This window comes from Trachemys scripta, chromosome 10 (assembly GCF_013100865.1).
Source record: "Trachemys scripta elegans isolate TJP31775 chromosome 10, CAS_Tse_1.0, whole genome shotgun sequence".
Classification (NCBI taxonomy): Eukaryota; Metazoa; Chordata; order Testudines; family Emydidae; genus Trachemys; species Trachemys scripta.
In genome coordinates this window covers 37,745,953-37,768,283 of record NC_048307.1, presented here as the reverse complement: position 1 = coordinate 37,768,283, position 22,331 = coordinate 37,745,953, and the positions used below count along the sequence as shown (strand labels likewise).

The 22,331-nt window shown below is 50.0% G+C and overlaps 1 protein-coding gene across 3 annotated transcripts in view; it reads right to left on the bottom strand.

The window, feature by feature from the left end:
• LOC117883678 overlaps positions 1-11,778 on the bottom strand; it is a 30,067-nt gene extending 18,289 nt beyond the window's left edge. For 2 of the 3 annotated variants that reach the window (XM_034783263.1, XM_034783265.1), the window contains exons 1-5: positions 11,702-11,778; positions 7,535-8,686; positions 4,010-4,226; positions 2,058-2,215; positions 402-503 (exon numbers count right to left, since the gene is read on the bottom strand). In XM_034783263.1, the coding sequence (XP_034639154.1) occupies positions 402-503; positions 2,058-2,215; positions 4,010-4,226; positions 7,535-8,423 (1,366 nt within the window). In that variant the 5' untranslated portion in view covers positions 8,424-8,686; positions 11,702-11,778. The remainder of the gene's footprint in view (positions 1-401; positions 504-2,057; positions 2,216-4,009; positions 4,227-7,534; positions 8,687-11,701) is intronic. The other variant, XM_034783264.1, reaches the window with a different exon arrangement.
• Between the last annotated feature and the right edge of the window lie 10,553 nt (positions 11,779-22,331).

The following is a 22,331-nucleotide window of genomic DNA, read 5'->3' as shown; positions in this document are numbered from 1 at the left end:
ATACTGGGTGATTAAGGAGGCCAAGGCATTGGGACTTTCTCTCTCTAGTGAACTGGATGCAAATCTAACTGGGGTCCTGGGTTTAGCCAGGTTACATTAGAAACCTCCACCACACAAATCTGAATGACAGTAAAGGCTCAGGGATGGAATAGCAGGGGCAGCTGCAGGTCAGGACTAAAATGCATTAGCAGAGCTATGTATGGGACTAATGCTCAGCACCTGTCTGGACCATACATGGCCCTAACCAGCACCAGTCGTTGCCACAAGCAGCAAGTTCACCCATGCTCAAAAATAAAATAGGTTTCATCATAGGAGGTGGAAATCCATCAGTGAAGCCAGGTATAGCCCATTGGCAGAGAGTGAGCCCTAGCCAATATGGATCTAAGACACCTCTCTCTCACCTTTAAAGTATGCAACAGACATTCCACAATTGCACAGCTTGTCAAGGGCCTGGGCTAGAGCCGTCTGTATCTCATATGACCCAAGGAGCCACAGCTGGCAATCTGAGAAACAAAGAGATTGGGAGTGACTTGAAAAGGTCAACAAGAGCCACAAAGTTCAAGGTTATCACCATCCAGTGCATCCCTGCTGCTGGTGCATATGTAGCAGCTGCAGCCCTGCTCTTGGTTAGAGCCCGAGAGGACCAGATAGGGCTCCAATTTGCATGGAGTCCAGGGACATAGGGACTCAGGAAGTTCAGCCTGGAATTTGTTTGTTAGGAGGAAAGGGAGTGAGAAATCTCCTTGAAGGATGGGGGCATAAAGAATTAGATGCCACCACTAGCCATCCTCCAGGGTTAAACATACACTGCGTGGACTACTGAATCCAAAGTCAGTGTGGCTTCCCTGGTTCCAAACACAGCTGTTTTCCCGCAAATCACTGGACTTGAGTGACAGACCTGGTGTCATCTTTCTTCTCACATCTGCACCCGTTGTATTCTCATGTGTTTCAGGAAGGTTGGCTGATCTAGGGAACTCATTAGGAAACCTTGATTCTAGTCCCCGCCTTCCACTTGACTCCCTGCATAACCTTAAATAAGTCACTTCCCCACCGCATATCTTCCTTGTTAGTGGCGTCTTCCTTGTGAGCATAGTGGCAAGTGTCCCTGCCTGTCATGAGGGGGACCAGGTGGGGGCTGCATTTCAAAAGTTATGGGGAAAGGATTGGGTGAAGTTCTCTGGCTGTTGCTGTTCAGGAGGTCAGTCTAGAGGATCATACTGGTCCTTTCTGACTTTAAAAATCTATGACTCTCTGGGCCTCAGTTTCTCCACCTGTGAAATGGGGATGATGCTGCCTTCTCTCAGCCCCCAAACTTTACCTTTGTAAAGAGCTTTGCAAGCTACCCACAATAAGCATTGTAAGTGCTTAAATGTTATTAACTCTGCAGAGTCACTTCAACTATAAGAGCTGAAGACAGAAGCCTCAAGCCTCCTAAAAGGTGTTATCAGCTTCAGTTCTCCAGGTGGAATCTTCATTCCTGGGAAGAACACAGCTGGTTCTTTTGACTTGCAAGCAGGGCAGTTGGGCTCTGGAAGTCATTGGGCATGAAAACCACCCTTGTGCAGAGTGGGTTTATGTACCAGTGAAGCCCAGAGGGTTTCAGTGGGATTTCAGTGGCTCACAGGCTTAGTGCCAGCTCTCTACACAGGGGTGAGTATCACCTTTGAAAATAAACATGGGACCCCACAATATTCCTTTTAAGGCCCCCATTTTCTTTGGGGGGAGGGGAGCACTTCTCCCCTCCTTCTCCTGTCTGTACCCTAAGCTGGAACAATGGAGAAGCAGAGCTAAACAGAGAGCTCGGTGATCATGAGGCTGCACTGTACAAGACTGGAGACCATTTTTCTTTTAGGCCAAATGCCTTGTACTAATCTTCATGCTGACGGTTTTACAGATGCTCTGGTAACACCCGAGCCCCTCAGTATGGACAGTAGAAGCTGAAGTTCCTTGAAGCTTATAAAGGGAGAATGTCCACCTATATGTCCCTTCAGGGCAATTTCTTAGGTTCTCCCTGGGGATCTCAGATCCAGGGAGTAGAGAAGGGATCTAGGACCCACCTGCTATATGGAGGCAGAGGGAGATGGGCTGGCTGAAGCGGCTGCTGGGGCAGTCATTGAACTGTCCGGGCGTGGGGCTGCTGAGGGCGTAGATGGAGGGGTCCCGGGTCACAGAGCAGCAGCTGCACCGACTCATGGACATGTTACCTGGCTGGTGGCTGAAAGAGGCAGAGACACAAATTAGAAGAAAATATGATCTGCAACCTAGACTGTTGGTGCTCCTGACTCAATAGCAGGGTGCCTGCACCAGGAGCTGATGCTGATGCCATATACATCTGCTTTCCCCACCCAAAATAAAGAGCTGGGGGAGAGACTTCCCTTCCTCTATCACCCCTAGCCTTCTGGATAGAAACTCAAGAGCTCTTTGGAACCTCTCGAGACAGAAGAGGATAGTGTCTTCAACACACCCCTTCTCTTCCAGCATGCCACTGTCTACCCATTTCCTCCATTCCATGCACCCATCTCCAAAGGTGATGCAGCTCTACTCAGAGTCCACCAGGGGGAGGGTTTCAGTGGATGTACAGCCTGGCCAGAGTAGAGTGATTACCCATCCCTTATGTTAAGAAGTATTGAAATGTATTAAAATTGACAATAAGGACATTTGAAACATTCCATTGAAGCTGAGGATAATTGCATTGTATACCTGAGGGCAGTCGAAATGTACACTGGGGAGAAAAATCAATGACATGTAAAGGGAAATGGTGTTTCCCTAAAATGTCCCTTAAACAAAGCATTGTCCCTTGTTTTTCTCACGCTTTCCCTTAATTCCAGACGACAAAGGTGGCCACCTGAGGCCAGAGTGAACTGGCCTAATAAGGGAGATGCTTACACTGGATCTCTGAGTTTCGAGCTCAGGATGCGGTTGCTGGCCAGGGTGGGAGACAATGGAACAAAGCAGGTGAAAATTAAGACATGGACCAAAGCCCCCAGCTCAGATCCCAGGGACTAAGGATGGAGCCCAGAGTGTAAACGGCTGCATGGAGTATAGCTGCTTCGCTCCTGGAGAGCAGGGCATCTTTCTGGCTAGAGGCAGACTCTGCTCCGTGTGGATGGCAGAGGACTGTGGGAGGGAGGAAAGTGTCTGGAATGCCCAATTTCCCAATCCAAGGATTAAATCACAACTAGCTCTGATGCAGTTGACTCAACAAGAGTCCCAGCTTTCTTCCTTTGAATCCTCCTCCTCACTGATAAAGAGACAGTTCTACTCCAGCTTTGGAGCTAGGACACTGGGCGTCAATTAGATGTGCCCTTTCAATCCCAGTTCCTCTGTCAATACCACAGACAAGAGGCTTTTCCATTGTCTTCTACCTACCTGTCCACCCAACCCTGTCCATTCCATTTCCTCACCCTGCTTACGCCCCACCTCGCCCATTCCACCATTCGCTGCCCTAGCCTTTCCGGAGCCCAGGATGTGCCCATCATTCACTTGTTAACCACATTGATGCTTACTGACCGAGATGCACACATTTAGTTGGCGGTATTCCTCTAGAGAGTCTCTTTCTGAATGAGAGCAGTGGATTGTGGGAAATGGGGTGGATGATGGATCCAATCATATCAGTCATAAGATTGGTGGAAGAAGCCAATGATTTTTTCGGGGGTTGAGATGGGCCAGTGTGTTCCAGTCTAGACTTGAGCTCAAGGAGGGGAAATTGGCAAGTGAAGCAGCTGGATAAAGGCTGGTGTGTGATGAGGCCACCATCAGGCTGAACAGAAAAGGGGCATGCATACAGGAGAGGTCTCCCGCTGTGTTACACATGGGTCATGGCTTGACCAGAGAAAGCTCATGCCATACAGTAAACCAATTGCTACCAGGGACTCCCCTACATACCTCTCACGGGTGACCAAGACCCTCTCAAAGGTCTGCTTATTGCTTTGGAAGAGCAAAAAACAGTCCATTAAGCAAAAGTCCTTTCAGACCCCATCAACCCCTCCCTACTGGGCTGCCTTCTCACCTGTTATTCTCATAGGCATGTCTCCCAGGGGTCAGGATCTCCAGGAGCTCTGGGTCTGCACTCCCATTGCTTGTGTACACTAAAGCATCCAACAGGTTGGTAGCACATGCTGCTTTCCCCAGTGTGTAACTGCTGCTGTTTCCAACGTACAGGGCGATGGCTTGGGGACCAGTGCTGAGGAGAGGGCTGCTGGAGTTTGGTGGGAATGGCAGGTCAACTGCACCGCAGGGAGGAACGAGAAAGATTGGAATAGATGCAGTGAATTAAAAACATACAAACTGGCAACAACTCAGCAGGGAATTAACAGAGCTCATGGTCAGCAGAGCAGCAGATCACATCATGTAGCACAGGGAGAGTTCCTTTCAATTTCTAGCTCTCACTCTAACCCCCACCTTTTCCTGTCATTTATACTTCCAACTTTTACAAAGAGCTTTCTTTTGGGCTGAAATATCCCATCCATCACTGTGCCCAGAGGTGGATTTTGTGGGGGAGTTTTAGCAGAGCTGGTCCTGCTGTATGAGTTCTACTTGCATAAGGAGACAAAACTCTACCCCTGCGTTCTGATCAGATAACCGACATGCACAAAATTGGAAACAAGAAGTTCTGACGTGCTTTTATTCAAACTTGGCTTACTCCTCAATGAGATCTGCAAAACAAGCTAAGCCTGAAAGTTGAATATACTGTAATTCACTATATACAAAGCTGTTTAAAAAAATCCATTTTGTATTCTATTATCATATTTAAGTATAAATGTGTGATATAAAGTGACTATATGTTAGAGGCATAAATACAAGGGGACAGAACTAAGGTTGAAAGTTCAACCTTAATTTTGATGCATTTCCTTATTTTCCCCCTCATCCTTATTGTGGCACTGACACTATTTTATTTCATTTGTTAGCTGATTGAAATTACAGGAGGTAGAATGTTAATAGTATTTCTATAGCACTTTCAACCCAAGAATCTCAAAGTGTGAAACATTAAGGAATGAAACCTCAGTACTTCTACGAGGCAGGGAAGTCCTGTCCCTGATTTACAGCTGGGGAACAGGCACGGGGGATTGAAGTTATTGACTAGAGTCACAGCGGGACAGTGACAGTGCTGCAACCCAATTCCTAGTCCTGTGCTTTGGCTACTAACTTGGGCATCCTAGTAAGTTGCTCTGCTGGAATTTGGCCTGTACACAATTCTATTTGTTGCTCAGTACCTTGGAAGCACTGGGGCCTAGATCTCTACAGTTGCCACTGGCCAGGATTTCAAATGAGACTAGAGATTTTGGGTGCCTCCATTTTAGTGGGCCTCCTATGATTTTCAGAAAGTGCTAAGTGCCCAGTCTCCGAAAATCAGGTCCTTTGAAGGTGCCTCATTTGTGGGGGGGGGAGGGCAAGAATGTAGGTACCCCCAAATCACTACTCTTTTGAAAATCTTAGCCCCCCTCTCAAAAAATACAAACTAAAACCCCCCCCAAAGAAATATGAGCCAAAAGTTCAACATCTCACCTGAAACATGGCATCTCCACAGGCAGCACGGCATCTCCTACTGCTATCCTGGGGAACTAGTTTCATACTAACTTGAGAGCCTCTTGCTGAATTAGCAGCATTAAATATATTCCATGGGAATCTCCCATCCTATCAGGCTATTCCTGCTTAGCTTGAGACAGGAGAAGATCACAGCCAGAGATAGTATAGCTTGCCAGTTAGCCTGAATCCCCTTAGCTTTTTCATAGATCTCAAACCCCATTAAAGTACAGACAGTTCTGGTGTAAATTTAAAACACTATCTTTCTGAAGGAAAACCGGGACACCATGAATGGACTGTTTTCAGAGTAGCAGCCGTGTTAGTCTGTATCCGCAAAAAGAACAGGAGTACTTGTGGCACCTTAGAGACTAACAAATTTATTTGAGCATAAGCTTTCGTGGGCTACAGCCTACTTCATTGGATGCATAGAATGGAACACACAGAAAGAAGATATTTATACATACAGAGAACATGAAAAGGTGGGAGTAGCCATACCAACTATAATAGGCCAATCAATTGAGATGAGCTATCATCAGCAGGAGAGAGAAAAAAATCTTTGAAGTGATAATCGAGATGACCCATAGAAGGTGTGAGGATATTTTAACATATTTTAACATGAGGAAATAGATGACTAGCGTTTTAAAGAGACATGGTTGACTTAAAAAAAAAAAAAAAAAACTTTGGTCAGAAAATGTTTTACCTGCTGTTGCTACAAGTAGGACAAAGTTACTGTGGAAAAAAAGATTTCCATTAATCTTTTTCAGTTAACTTTGTGCATTTAGCAGCACTTTTAGTTTCCTTTTTAGTCAGTTTCCACATTTGTATGAGTCTCTCTCAGTCGTACGGGAGAGAAACAAAACCTAAGTTCATATATGGCTTTAACTACTGTGGTATCTAGCATCTCACATCCTTTAAGGTGCTTATCCTCACATCACATCCTCCCTGTGAGGTAGGTCAGCACTAGTACTCTCTCTGTGCACAGTGTCTCAGCTGTAAGTGGCTTGTCTAAGTCACACAGGAAGTCTGTGGCAGAGCAGGGAATTGAATTCCAGGCCAGCAACCTAACCACTAAACCATCCTTCTTCCCAACACACACAGAGCCAGAGACACCAAAACGTGACTACAAAACCACAGTACTTGGAAGGATGATTCAGGCAAAGGACCTGAAATTACTTTTAGCTCATTTGTTTTAGACTGATTAGATTTCACGTTGGTGTCTCTCTAAGTGATCAACCTGTTATTTAAAAAGTAGCCAAAGTTCTGCATATCTAATGTAACTGAACTGCTTGAAATGTATATTGCAGTTTTAAGAAGTATAAATAAGGGTCCCGTGTTTGTAAGAGATGACTAACCAATCCTGACTCACAGAGTTACACAAGATGTTCTGTGGAGTCAGTGTCTCCACCAGCCAGATTCCTCTGTTCAGATGGCCAAGTTTAGTAACATATTTGTTCCCCATCCATTTCTCCAGAGGAAATGTCAGAAGCCAGGAGAAGTTCAGATCCCAGCCCAGCCAGTCAGCATGAGCCTAGTCTGGTAACTTCACAGTTGGTTCATAAAGAGAAAAAACTACACTGATATTATGGGGATTGGGGTTTTTATGTGGGTGGGGAAAGTACTGCTTAGCCCTTACACAATGGTTGCCATTAGAGGATCTCTCAAGAAGAGGGTATCAGCCCTGTATTATAGATGGGGAAACTGAAGTACAGAGCGGTGAAGTGACTTGCCCAAGGTCACCAGCTACAGAGCTGGGAGCAGAGCCTAGTTCACTCACCAGCACTGCTTCTCTGGAGAAAGCAAACAACACTTCCTTCTACAATCCCCAAAATGGGATCAAATCCCTATCATGAACTCCCTCCAAGTCTTTCACATTTGGGGCCCGCCTCCAAGGGGGAGGGAGTGAGGAAGGAGGAAGGTGAGTGATGACAGGAGGACAGTAAGACTCTGCTGTCCTCGCACCCATAACCCCCACTCTCAGATGTTCACAGTAGTCTGAAGAGTGGAATCCTACCTGGGGTTCTGGCTTGTGCAGGACCAATGAGAAATAGCCCCTCAGGAGAGGTTTTGCCATAAACGTCCATGAAGAAATAAACCCTTTTGGTCTGTCCTTCGATCAGCACCAGAACCAAGTCGCTCAGGACAGTGGAAGGAGGTCCCTGAAGCTCAATGAATTCAGACTCCCCAGGAGAGGTCACAGCGTGAACCTCACTGATTAGCACGGCAGAAGCATTCAGCTGGGAAGAGGGGATGCAGTGGTTATCCTTGCCTGGGGTGGGCATGGCCACTTGAAAGATCCACTCAGAACCCTTCCCGTGGCACCTTTCTATCGACTCGTCTGTGGTCCTGAAGGAGGGATCCTCCAGGAAAGCATCCCTGTTGGGGGTCAGCACATTGAGCAACATATCCGCTCTGTCACTCTTCCTAGACTTATGGACCAAGGCATCCACCAGCCCGTCGCTGGTGACCCTCATGCCCTCCTGGTAGTTCCTCTTCCCATAATACAGGGCAATGGCATCAGGCCCATTCTGGATAGTGTTCTTAGGCAAGATCACGGAGGGCTGGGGTTTCACCGTGGAAGACCCAACAAGAAAGAACCCTTGATTATTGGTGACTTTGCCCTGAAGGTTCAGGACTTTGTAGGCCTGGTTGCCGTTGCCATTGTAAAAGACCAGGTAGTAGTCATCCAAGGGGGCCTCTCGGCCGCTGGTGTGATAGAGCTCCACAAACTCAGAGGTATCTTCCCCCGGGTTGTCCGCATTGATCTCATTTATCAGGAGCGAGTGCTCTGTCTTCTGGTTCTTGGGGTTCTTGATGAGGTTTTGAGCAGATGCCTCATGGAGCAATATGCACATAAGCACCACAGTAGCCACCAAGTGTCTGGCTCCCATGGCAGAGGCCATTAGCTCTCCCAAGTCCTAAAATGTTGGGATTTCTATTCCAGTTCAAACCAACAGGGTGCACACATTACGAGGGATGGATGGAATTCTGTTCAGTAACACTGTCTCCTTGCCATGATTGGATGGTGATAAAAGACTTTAAATCCAGGCACTCACAGGAGACCCACAGCTCTTCTGGCACCCCAGGTTTGCAGAATAAAGGGGAAATGCCACACAAATCTGCTGGAAAGGGGATCAGTAGGATGAGGGACTGCCCAACTCTGCCCCTTGAAAAGAGAGAAAAATATATAGTAAGGAAGGAGCTTGAAAAAAATCCCAGTGGAACTTAATGGCATTAAAGAGCTCTTTGCATCCAAAGGCATCTGCTACAAAGCTTCTCCACTGAACACCACAACAACCCACCCTTCCCTGTATCTCTCTTAGAGAATGCAAGAATGGGACACTGGCAAGGGACAGTGCAGGGAAGCCCCTCGACCAGCTTTGTGTCCAGACAGACAGACAGCTCCACTCCAACCCCCTAGTTACCCATCAGCCTGATGAGTTAAGTGGCTCACAAGCCCCAGTATTAGTGTCTTCCTCAAAGCACCTGTAAAGGGTATACCAGACCCTCTGAAGTCCCCTGCTGGAGACCGCATGGCCCTGTCACGCCCTGCCCCCAAAAAAAGAAGTGGAGAGGGTCCTCCAAGCTGCCTAGAGTGGCTGTGTGGGACACAACCAATCAGGGTCCAGCAGCCTAGTATAAGAACTGCAGGGCCAGGGGGAGTTTTTTGCTGGAGCTGTAGGAGCAGGGCCGGCTCTGGCTTTTTTGCCGTCCCAAGCAAAAAAACAAAACAAAAAAACCTGCGGGGCGGCCGGAGCGGCGAAGCAAAAATGTGCGGGGTGGCCGGAGCCAGGGTGCAGGGGGACTCCCCCGGGCACCGGAGTGCGCGCCCTGACTAGCAGGGGGGAGGGAGCAGGAGGGGAGAGAGAGAATGGGGGTGGCCAGGGCTTCCTTCAGTGGGGCGCTCGCCATGCGGCCCCTCCCGCCACGCCGCCTGCCAGGAGGGCTCCGCGCCGCTCCGGTCAGTGGGCAGGGAAAGACGCGGGCTGCCCTGCCGGGCTTGCTGCAGACCTGGCACTGGCTGGGGCAGACGGAGCACGCAGCCTGCTCGCAGCCGGGCGCTTCCCCCTACAGGGCGGCCGGAGCGGCGAACCAAAAAGAAAAAGAACCCGTGGGGCAGCCAGAGCGGCAAAGTGCAAAAAAAAAAAAAAAAAAACCCTGCGGGGGGGCCGCACCAGAAAAGCAAAAAAAAAAAGGATTGGAGGGAAGCCGCCCCTTAGAATCTGCCGCCCCAAGTACGAGCTTGCTCAACTGGTGCCTGGAGCCGGCCCTGTGTAGGAGTATGGCTGGTGTGTGACTGGCTGGTGGAGCTACAGAACCCTGGTAGGGCAGGGCTGCGCTGCCAGAAGCTGGGGAGAGCAAGAAGGAGCCCCGAGCTGGTTGCTGGGACTCCATTAGAACAAGGCCCTAAGGTAGGGTGAAGACATGCAGAGCCACAGGGAAGTGGCCCAGGGAATTAGAGAAGCTGTGTGACATATCCCTGGTGTACACTACAAGTTTAGGTCAAATTTAGCAGCATTAGATCGATTTAACCCTGCACCCGTCCACACGACAAAGCCATTTTTGTTCACTTTAAGGGGTCTTAAAATTAATTTCTGTACTCCTCCCTGACGTGGCATGGCGTCTGCGTGGAAAAAAGGCACAAACGATTGTCTGCCGTTGCTCTCACGAAGGGAGGGGCGACTGACGACATGTACCCAAAACCACCCACGACAATGTTTTTGCCCCATCAGGCAGTGGGAGCTCAACCCAGAATTCCAATGGGTGGCGGAGACTGCGGGAACTGTGGGATAGCTACCCACAATGCAACGCTCCAAAGGTCGACGGTAGCCTTGGTACTGTGGACGCACTCTGCTGACTTAATGCGCTTAGTGGGGACACACACAATCGACTGTATAAAATCGCTTCCTAAAAAATCGACTTCTATAAATTTGACCTAATTTCGTAGTGTAGACATACCTATAGTTAAGGGACACAGCAGATGGCTTTGATCTACAGGGTCCCTGGGCTGGGACCTGGAGTAGTGGTGGGCAGGGCCGGCTTTAGGCCGATTCCCCTGATTCCCCGGAATCAGGCCCCACGCCTTAGGCACCTTTTTAATTTTTTAATTTTTTTTTACTCACCCGGCGGCGGTCCACTCCGGGTCTTCGGCGGTACTTCGGCGGTGGTGGGGTCCTTCAGTGCCGCAGAAGACCCAGAGCTGAGTGAAGGACCCCCCGCCGCCGAAGTGCCGCCGAAGACCCGGACCGCTGCCGGGTATTCGAATCGGGCCCTGCAGGTCCTAAAGCCGGCCCTGTGGGTGGGCCCAGTTCCTCCCCACCCACTCAGTCTAGATGCATGGTCAGGTGGCACCTATGATAACTTCTAAACCAGGTGACATCATACACAGGCCTGGGAGCAGACATTCTATTGGCAGCTTCCACAGACTGGGGGACCTTGAGCGAGAGACTTTCCCTCCCTCCCAATTTGTACATGAGGGATAAGGACAATGGCCTGCTTCACAGCATCCTGGGAGGCTTCATTAGTTAAAGGTCAGTGGGATTTGCAAGAGGAAGGCAGAGCAAGTCAAGGACTCCAGCTCTTTCTGCAGCCCACGTCTACGTGCAAACCACAGCCTGACACTGCATTGATCCATGCTGGGAGGTCACAGCAAACATTGCAACATCAAGGCAAGCGCTGAGGCTCACTGTGATGTTGACAAAACCAGACACTCACATAGAATATGAAAGGTATGTCTACGCAGCCCAAGACAGTAAGCCTCTCAACCTATTACCCCGCACACTCTTCCCGATTTTTCACACTTGCTGTCTGGTCACCCTATTCCCCATGCATCTTCCAAGCAGCAACGGGGGCCCAGGGAACCGCACGCCTAAGGCTTCTGGAGTCGCTTGAACGCCATTCTTCCCGAGTCCCTTCAAAGGCAGCTCGCCATCCCCTGGAGGAACTGGCCGTCCCGCCGCCTCTGCTGCGGAGCTCGGACCCAGGGCAGCACCAGGCAGGGGATGCGGAGCTGGGGGATCTCCGCTCGTGGCGTTCCTCCCAAGCCAGCGGCCAGACAGCCGCCTCCGCCCCACGCCAGCTCCGGGAGCCGCGCAGGGCTCTGCAATAGACAGCCCCGCTCCCGCGCACAGGACTGAGGGGAGCCGCGACCCGCCGCGTCGAGTGACCCCTCGGCACGTACCTGAGCTGCGCTTTGCCAACTGCCCACTGCGGCCGTGCTCAGGGGCTGTTCAGCTCCGGCTTCACAGGGACAGGAAATACAGAATTCGCAGAAGGCGCCGCTTTGAACAATGAAGATGGAGCAAAAAGGAAGTGGTTTTCCCCTTCCCCCCTTGGTTAATTTACTTCATTCTCCCTCTCGGCTCCCCTCTGCGTCACTTTCCATTGTAACGCCCCCGGTCCCCTGTCTCTTTAGGATATCCCCAGACTCCCGGCAATTCCGTATTTCCTCCTGCTCTGAATCCTCGCAGAGTTGAAGCCCAAAACGGCAGAGAGATTTGGCCACGGGATTGGAGGGGGGAGGGGGAATACTGTTTTCCTCCAGTGAGTGATCCCAGGCTGGAGGGAAGGGAGAGAGAGAGAGCAGAGCTCCTTACAGCGACACTGACCTGCCTCCGGGAGGGGTCTGGCTCAAGCAAGCAAACAAGATCGACTTTAAGACTGGTCTACACTACAGCGTTAGGTCAACATATGCCGCGTTAGGTTGAATTTATAATGTGCGTGTCTACACTACTGAGCCCTTTCCGCCAACCCAAAGGGCTTGTAAAATCAATGCCTGTACTCCACCTCAGGGAGAGGAGAAGTGCTAGAGTTGACCTTCCTTGGTCGAATTAGGAGTAGTGTAGACACAACACTGTGTAATCTGATGGGATTAGCCTCCAGGAGGTATCCCAGAGTGTTCCAATGTGACTGCTCTGGACAGCACTTTCAACTCCATTGCACTTCATCCAGGTGCACAGGAAAAGCCCGGAGAACTTTTGAATTTCATTTCCTGTTTGATGAGTGTGGAGAGCTCACCAGCACAGCTGACCATACCAGCCCAGGACTACAAACGCACTCCAGCATGGAGCTTACAGGAAACACTGGATCTGATTGTTGTGTGGAGAGAAGAATATGCACAGGCAGAGCTCCGAACCAGCAGAAGAAACACTGACATCTATGCCAAAATCGCACAGGGCATGGGGGACAAAGGCTACACCAGGGACACACAGCAGTGCCACGTGAAAATAAAGGAGCTCAGGCAAGCGTACCAGAAGACAAGGGAGGAGAACAGTTGCTCTGGTTCCAGGCCACAGACATGCTGCTTCCATGAGCAGCTACATGTGATTCTAGCCAGGGACTCTACCAATACCCCAACACTCTCCTAGACAAATTAGAGGATTGGGCCAAAAGAAACCTGATGAGGTTCAACAAGGACAAGTGCAGAGTCCTGCACTTAGGACGGAAGAATCCCATGCACTGCTACAGACTAGGGACCAAATGGCTAGGCAGGAGTTCTGTAGAAAAGGACCTAGGGGTTACAGTGGATGAGAAACTGGATATGAGTCAACAGTGTGCCCTTGTTGCCAAGAAGGCTAACAGCATTTTGGGCTGTATAAGTAGGGGCATTGCCAGCAGATCAAGGGATGTTATCACTCCCCTCTATTCGACATTGGTGAGGCCTCATCTGGAGTACTGTGTCCAGTTTTGGGCCCCACACTACAAGAAGGATGTGGAAAAATTGGAAATAGTCCAGCGGAGGGCAACAAAAATGACTAGGGGGCTGGACCACATGATTTATGAGGAGAGGCTAAGGGAACTGGGATTGTTTAGTCTTCAGAAGACAAGAATGAGGGGGGATTTGATAGCTGCTTTCAACTACCTGAAAGGGGGTTCCAAAGAGGATGGATCTAGACTGTTCTCAGTGGTACCAGATGACAGAACAAGTTGCAATGCGGGAGGTTTAGGTTGGATATTAGGAAAAACTTTTTCACTAGGAGGGTGGTGAAGTACTGGAATGGGTTACCTAGGGAGGTGGTGGAAGCTCCTTCCTTAAAGGTTTTTAAGGTCAGGCTTGACGAAGCCCTGGCTGGGATGATTTAGTTGGGAATTGGTCCTGCTTTGAGCAGGGGGTTGGACTAGATGACCTCCTGAGGTCCCTTCCAACCCTGATATTTTATGATTCTATGATACCTCCCAGGGGCCTCAGGCGGCCACAGGCAACAACGAGGAGGACATTGTTGATGATGATGAGGAAAATGCACAGCAGGCAAGCGGAGAATCCATTCTCCCCAACAGCCAGGACCTTCTCCTAACTCTGGAGCAAATCTCCTCCCAGGACCTATTGTTAGGGGACCGTGAAGGCGGGGAGGGCACCTCTGGTGAGTGCACACTTGTAATCACATTACAGGGATTAAATGCAATTGTGTTTAATGTTTAATCCGAGGTAAACAACTGGCTACTCTTGTGGTTTTTGTTTCCTTGCAGTTGCAACCTTGTCTGTGGGTGCTTCCTCCACACCACCACAAAGGCTGTCCCATATTAGAAGGCGAAAAAAGCAGACAAGGGAAGATATGTTCTGTGATTTGATGTGTTCCTCCGAGACTGACAGGGCCCATCTGAATGCACGGCCAAGAGGGCAGGAAAGCATGCAGGGAACAAGAGCGTAACACGCCAGAGGAGATGCTGTGGCTTATGGGGGAGCAAACAGACATGTTGAGGTGTCTGGTTGAGGTGCAGGAAAGGCAGCTAGACCTTAGAGTCCCACTGCACCCAGTGATGAACCAGCTGCCGTCCTCACCAAGTTCCATATCCTCCTCTCCCAGATGTCCTAGAAAAGAGGTGGACAAACTTTTTGGCCTGAGGGCCGCCTCGGGTTTCAGAAATTGTATGGAGGGCCGGTTAGGGGAGGCTGTGATGGCCCGGGCCCCACCCCCCTCTGCCCCCCCCCTCCCCCCCGCCCCCCCCCAGCCCCCCCCCCCCTCCCTGCCCCCCTGCTGCCCCATCCCCCCCCCCCTCCTTCCTGACTGCCCCCCTGGGATCCCTGCCCCATCCAACCACCCCTTCTCCCTGACTGCCCCCGGAACCTCCGCCCCCATTCAACCCCCCTGTTCCCCGCCCTCTGACCACCCCCACCCCATCCACATGCCCGGCCCCTGACCACTCCTCTGCCCTCTATCCAATCCCCCTCCACTGTTCCCTGCCCCCTTACTGCTCTGCCTGGAGCACAGGTGCCTGGCAGCGTAGCTGCACCAGGACAGGCAGCCAGCCGTGCTGCCCGGCTGGAGCCAGCCATGGCACCAGACAGCACAGAGCACCAGGTCAGGCTAGGCTCTGCAGCTGCGCTACCCCAGGAGCTCACAGCCCCGCTGCCCAGAGCCTTGCGCCTGCGGCACACTGAGCTGAGGCTGCGGGGGAGGGGGAACAGCAGGGGAGGGGCTAGCCCCCCGGGCCAGGAGCGCAGGGGCTGGGCAGGACGGTCCCGTGGGCTGGATGTGGCCCGCAGGCCATAGTTTGCCCACCTCTGTCCTAGAATGTGGGGGGTGGGGGGAAAGCTCCATTATCACTTGAACTCAACTCCAGGGGATGGTTCATGGAGCAGAAGGCTCTCATTCCCACAGCTTTGATTGCTAGACAGTGCAATTGTAATAAGCTACATGCCCTTGCCCCTCCCCCTGTGTTATCAGGCCCTTAGACACGGGTTATCTTTGCTATTCATTGCTGTCTCTGTTCAGTGTTTGTTAGCATAATAAAAATGCATGGATTGACGACAAGAGGCTCTTTATTTACTGTGCACATTGTGGTTGGTGGGAGTTTAGTTTATAGGGCAGTACATGCAAAAAAGGGGGCATTTATTAAACTGGTTTTCAAAGCCTGTCAGAGACGCAGTGTGCTTTGATGTGCTCTTCTTATTGCCCTGGTGTCTGGTTACTCATAACTGGCAGCCAGGCAATCTGCCTCAATCCCCCACACCGCCAGAAACTTTTCCCCCTTACTCTCTAAGGCTAGGTCTACACTACCCGCCTGAATCGGCGGGTAGAAATCGACCTCCCGGGGATCGATTTATCGCGTCCCATTGGGACGCGACAATCGATCCCTGTTGGGACGCGACAATCGATCCCTGTTGGGACGCGACAATCGATCCCCGAATCGACGCTCTTACTCCACCAGCAGAGGTGGGAGTAAGCGCCGTCGACGGGAAGCCGCAGAGGTCGATTTTGCCGCCGTCCCTACAGCAGGGTAAGTCGGCTGCGATACGTCGAATTCAGCTACGCTATTCGCGTAGCTGAATTTGCGTATCTTAAATCGACACCCCCACCCCTGTAGTGAAGACCTGCCCAGAGATATTATGGAACACACAGCAAGCAGCAACAACAATGGGAATATTGCTTTTGCTGAGGTCTAACCTAGTGAGTAAATTGCACCAGTGCCCCTTTAAATGTCCAAAGGCACATGCTACTACCATTCTGCACTTGCTCAGCCTATGGTTGAACTGCTCCTTACTGCTGTCCAAGCTGCATGAGCCATGGGAGCAAGGGATAGGCTAGGGTCTCCAAGGATAACTATCGGCATTTCAATGTCACCAACGGTAATTTTCCGGTCTGGGAAGTTCCTTCTTGCAGCTTTATGAAGAGACTGGAGTTTCTACAGATGCGCGTGTCATGTACCTTTCCGGACCATCCCACATTGATGTCAGTGAAGTGGCCCTTGTGATCCACTAGTGCTTGCAACATGATTGAGAAGTACCCCTTGCAGTTTATGTACTCTTTGGCAAGGTGGTCCGGTGCCAAGATAGGGATGTGCGTTCCGTCTATCGCCCCATCACAGTTAGGGAACCTCATTGCGGCAAAGCCATCCACTATGTCCTGCATGTTTCCCTGAGTCACTACCCTTCTTAGCAGAAGTGAATTGATTGCCCTGGCTACTTGGATCAAAGCAGCCTCCACAGTAGATTTACCCACTCCAAACTGATTCTCAACTGACCGTAGCAATCTGGCATTGCAAGCTTCCACAGGGCTATCGCCACTCGCTTCTCAACTGTCAGAGCAGGTCTCATTTTGGTATTTCTGCTTCAGGGCTGGGGAAAGCAATTTGCAAAGTTCTGTGAAAGTGGCCTTACGCATTTGAAAGTTATGCAGCCACTGCTCCTCATCCCATACCTGCATAACTATGCGGTCCCACCAGTCTGTGCTTGTTTCCTGGGCTCAGAAGTGGCGTTCCACCATGTCAACCCTGACTTTCATGGGCATTGAGGAGGCTCAACATAGCAGGATTGGGCCCATCCTGGTTGACAGGTATTACTCTATGTAACTGGTAAACAAGGATAACTGGGCGTTTTCAAGCCTGCCTAATTTTCAGGTACTTCTAGAAATCAAATGGCCAACACCCTATAAAATAAACATGCAATGCATTTAATATTGCACATTATATCAGACTTTCATCTTAGATCTCAAAGCATTTGACAAAGATGGGTACACTTCATTATTGCCGTTTAACAGACGGGGGCATGGAGAAGTGAAACAAATTGCCCAAGGTCACAGAGAAAGTCAGTAGCAATGCCAGGAATAGAATTCAGGTCTCCTGACTCCCTAGTCTGCACTGACCTCTAGAAAATGCTTCCTTCTGTACAGTAAACCAGCGATAAGGAAGAAAATCTATCTCCTGATGGAGTTTGTTTAATTTAATTGTAAAGATTTGGAAGCTTTGTTCTTCTTTCTCTTTCCAAGCTATCATGAGGTCTTCAAATGACATGAAATCTGGGAAATAGTTCTTTGGAGGAAACTCCCTTTGTGGTGAGGGATCTTGTGTCATCCTTGCAAAAGACTGAGTTTCCGGGCCCTAGTTGTAGTAATCAGAATCAAATGACAGTCTGTCAGCCCTTGCAAAAAAATCCAGAATCATTCCCAATTCTCCAACCCACACACCCTGCTAAGTCTCAGCTCAGCTGGGCTAGTCAGGGATTTTTCAGGGTTTTTGCAATTGTGAAGGGAAACAAAAATTAAAAAAAAAAAAAATCAGTTTGGGATCACCCCAAAATGAAATTTTTAGTAAAATCTGTGAGGGCACAAATCATTTCAGATCAATCAAAGCCTTTCATTTGATTTGAGAATTTTAAAATTTTTTTTTTTCAAATTAAAATTAAAGGAAATTTCAAAATGAACACTTCAATTTGAAAACGTTTAAATAAAACATTTGAGGAGGGGTTTTATTTGTTTAAAAAGGATTTTTTTTAACCAAAACACTGTGCCAAAGTTGATATAAGTTTGCAAAATATTTCAGTCCACCTGATTCGGCATTTTTCACTGAAAACATTTTCATTTGCAAAAATTCACCAGCATTGCCATCAGGTCCACCCCCCCCAAACTGCAACCCCAATCAGTGTCCATGGAATTATTTATAGCAGTGGTTTTTCAACCTGTTTTCATTTGTGAACCCCTAAAAAATTTCAAATGGAGGTGCAGACCCCTTTGGATATCTTAGACATACTCTGCAGACCCCCAATGGTCCACAGACCACAGACTGAAAACCACGGATTTATAGGTTTTCTCCCTTTGCCACACTACCATCTGGTGGATGAGTGTGACACATAGGCTTTGGAAAGCCTACACATCCCATTTCTATGCCTCAGCCTCTGTGGCCTGGTCTACACTACGGGTTTAGGTCGACTTTAGTAGCGTTAAATCGAATTAAGCCTGGACACGTCCACACGAAGCCCTTTCTTTCGACTTAAAGGGTCCTTTAAACCGGTTTCTTTACACCACCTTCGACGAGGAGATTAGCGATAAAATCGGCCTTTGCGGGTCGGAATTGGGGTAGTGTGGACGGAATTCGACGTTATTGGCCTCCAGGAGCTATCCCACAGTGCTTCATTGTGACCGCTCTGGACAGCACTCTCAACTCAGATGCACTGACCAGGTAGACAGGAAAAGACCCGCGAACATTTGAATTTCATTTCCTGTTTGCTCAGCATGGAGAGCACAGGTGACCACGCAGAGCTCATCAGCACAGGTAACCGTGATGGAGTCCTCCCAGGATCGCAAAAGAGCTCCAGCATGGACCGAACGGGAGGTACGGGATCTGCTCGCCATATGGGGAGATGAATCAGTGCTAGCTGAACTCCGTAGCAGTAAAAGAAATGGCAAAGTATTAGAAAAGGTCTCGAAGGCCATGAAGGACCGAGGCCATAACAGGGACACACAGCAGTGCCGCGTGAAAATTAAGGAGCTATGGCAAGCCTACCACAAAGCCAGAGAAGCAAACGGAAGGTCCGGGGCAGAGCCGCAAACTTGCCGCTTCTACGCGGAGCTGCATGCCATTCTAGGGGGTGCAGCCACCACTACCCCAACCATGTGCTATGACTCCTTCACTGGAGAAACACACAGGGAAGACGGTTCGGGGAACGAGGAAGATGAGGATGGAGGTACTGTAGGTAGCTCACAGCAGCAAGGAAGCGGAGAAACCGGTTTCCCCAACAGCCAGGATATGTTTGTGACCCTGGACCTGGAACCAGTAACCCCCGAACTCACCCAAGACCCTCAGGGCACACAGGAGACCTCTGGTGAGTGTACCTTTGTAAATATTTGTAAACATTACACATGGTTTAAAAGCAAGCGTGTTTAATGATTAATTTGCCCTGGCAATCGCGGCCAGTACATCTACTGGAAAAGTCTGTTAACGTGTATGGGGATGGAGCGGAAATCCTCCAGGGACATCTCCAGAAAGCTCTCCTTCATGTACTCCAGGCCAGTAGCACGTAGTCTGGAATCATTGCATAAAAAGCATGGCAGCGTATGGTCCCGGTGTTTGCTGGTATGCAGACAATATCCATTCCTTATCTCTCTTTGTTATCCTCAGGAGAGTGATATCATTCACGGTCACCTGGTTGAAATGGGGTGATTTTATTAAGGGGACATTCAGAGGTGCCCGTTCCTGCTCTTCTGAACAGAAATGTTCCCCGCTGTTAACCACGCGGTGGGGGGAGGGGTGAAGTGATCACCCCAGAGAATCGTGTGTGTGTGTGTGGGGGGGTGGTTTACTTGGGTTTGTGCCGCATGTTAACTGGGAAACCGCAGGCCCTCCTTTTACATTGAAAACCCATTTTAAATGGCCAACCCAATTCATCCTTGATATGGGAAATGTGCTGCTGTTTGAAACCTTTCCCGCATGTTAAGAAGGTTAAAAAAGCCAAAAGACTGTGGCCTACCATGGCTGCCTGCAAGCCGAAATATGTTGCCTGGGGCACTGCGTGAGTGATCTCTCATACCAAACCGGCAGGCAGAGGAAAAATGCGACCTTGTAATGAAAGAGTGTACCCATTGTTCTCTAAAATGTGTCTTTTTTAACCACCTCTCCCTTCTCCTCCACCAGCTGCAAATGTTTCTCCTTCGCAGAGGCTAGTGAACATTAGAAAGAGAAAACGGAGGACGCGGGACGATATGTTCACGGAGCTGCAGATGTCCTCCCACGCTGATAGAGCACAGCAGAATGCGTGGAGGCAGTCAATGTCGGACATGAGAAAAGCCCAATATGAACGAGAGGAGAGGTGGCAGGCTGAATGGCGGGATGAAAAGAGCAAGTGGCGGGCTGAAGATGATAGGTGGCGTCAGCTTGCAGACAGACGGCAAGAGTCAATGCTCCGTCTGCTAGAGCATCAAACTGATATGCTCGAGCGTATGGTTGAGCTGCAGGAAAGGCAGCAGGAGCAGAGACCGCCGCTACAGCCCCTGTTTAACCAACAGCCCTCCTCCCCAAGTTCCATAGCCTCCTCACCCAGACGCCCAAGAACACGGTGGGGGGGCCTCCGGCCACCCAGTCACTCCACCCCAGATGATCGCCCAAACATCAGAAGGCTGGCCTTCAATAAGAGTTAAAGTTTTAAAATGCAGTGTGTCCTTTTCCATTCCTCCTCCCCCACCCATCCCAGGCTACCTTGGCAATTATCCCCCTACTTCTGTGAGGAATTAATAAAGAATGCATGAATGTGAAAAAACAATGACTTTATTGCCTCTGCAAGCGGTGATCGAATTGGGGAGGGGAGGGTGGGGTGGGGTGGTTGGTTTACAGGGAAGTAGAGTGAACCGGGTCGGGGGGGGGGGGGGTTTGGAGGGTTCATCAAGGAGAAACAAACAGAAGTTTCATACAGTAGCCTGGCCAGTCACAAAACTCGTTTTCAAAGCTTCTCTGATGCGCACCGCGCCCTGCTGTGCTCCTCTAACCGCCCTGGTGTCTGGCTGCGCGTAATCAGCGTCAGGTGAGTTGCCTCAACCTCCCACCCCGCCATAAATGTCTCCCCCTTACTCTCACAGATATTGTGGAGCACACAGCAAGCAGCAATAACAATGGTGATATTCTTTTCACTGAGGTCTGAGTGAGTCAGTAAGCTGCGCCAGCGCGCTTTTAAACGTCCAAATGCACATTCCACCACCATTCGGCACTTGCTCAGCCTGTAGTTGAACAGGTCCTGACTACTGTCCAGGCTGCCTGTGTACGGCTTCATGAGCCATGGCATTAAGGGGTAGGGTGGGTCCCCAAGGATCACGATAGGCATTTCAACATCCCCAACGGTTACTTTCTGGTCCGGGAAGAAAGTCCCTTCCTCCAGCTTTCGAAACAGACCAGAGTTCCTGAAGACGCGAGCATCATGTACCTTTCCCGGCCATCCCACATTGATGTTGGTGAAACGTCCCTTGTGATCCACCAGGGCTTGCAGCAGCATTGAAAAGTACCCCTTGCGGTTTATGTAGTCGGTGGCTTGGTGCTCCGGTGCCAAGATAGGGATATGGGTTCCGTCTATGGCCCCGCCACAGTTTGGGAATCCCATTTCAGCAAAACCATCCACTATTGCCTGCACGTTGCCCAGAGTCACTACCCTTGATATCACCAGGTCTTTCATTGCCCTGGCAACTTGGATCACAGCAGCCCCCACCGTAGATTTGCCCACTCCAAATTGATTCCCGACTGACCGGTAGCTGTCTGGCATTGCAAGCTTCCACAGGGCTATCGCCACTCGCTTCTCAACTGTGAGGGCTGCTCTCATCCTGGTATCCTGGCGTTTCAGGGCAGGGGAAAGCAAGTCACAAAGTTCCATGAAAGTGCCCTTACTCATGCGAAAGTTTCGCAGCCACTGGGAATCATCCCACACCTGCAGCACGATGCGGTCCCACCAGTCTGTGCTTGTTTCCCGGGCCCAGAATCGGCGTTCCATGCCATGAACCTGCCCCAGTGATACCATGATTTCCACATTGCTGGGGCCTGTGCCTTGTGAGAGGTCTATGTCCATGTCAATTTCCTCATCACTCTCTTCGCCACGCTGCAATCGCCTCCTCGGCTGGTCTGGGTTTCGCCTTGGCATGTCCTGGCTCTGCATATACTCCAGGACAATGCGCGTGGTGTTCATAGTGCTCATAATTGCCGCAGTGATCTGAGCGGGCTCCATGATCCCAGTGCTAGCTATGGCGCCTGGTCAGAAAAAAGGCGCGAAACTAGTATCTGACGGACCAGGAGAAGGAGGGAGGGCGGGAGGGAGAGAGGGCCGAGTGACGACATGGCGTACAGGTACAGGGAATTAAAATCAAGAAAGGTGGCTGTGCATCAGGGAGAAACACAAACAACTGTCACACAGAATGGTCCCCCCAAAGATTAAACTGAAAACCCTGGGCTTAGCAGGCCGTTGATTTCACGGAGGAAGGGGAAGCAAATGAATACAGAACAAATCTATTTTTTACATCTTAAGCTGGCAGCCGACGGTGCAGCATGACTGATAGCCTCTGCAGTACGACGACGACGGATACCAATCGTAATATACCATCTTCTACCAAAAGGCAAGGGGCTGC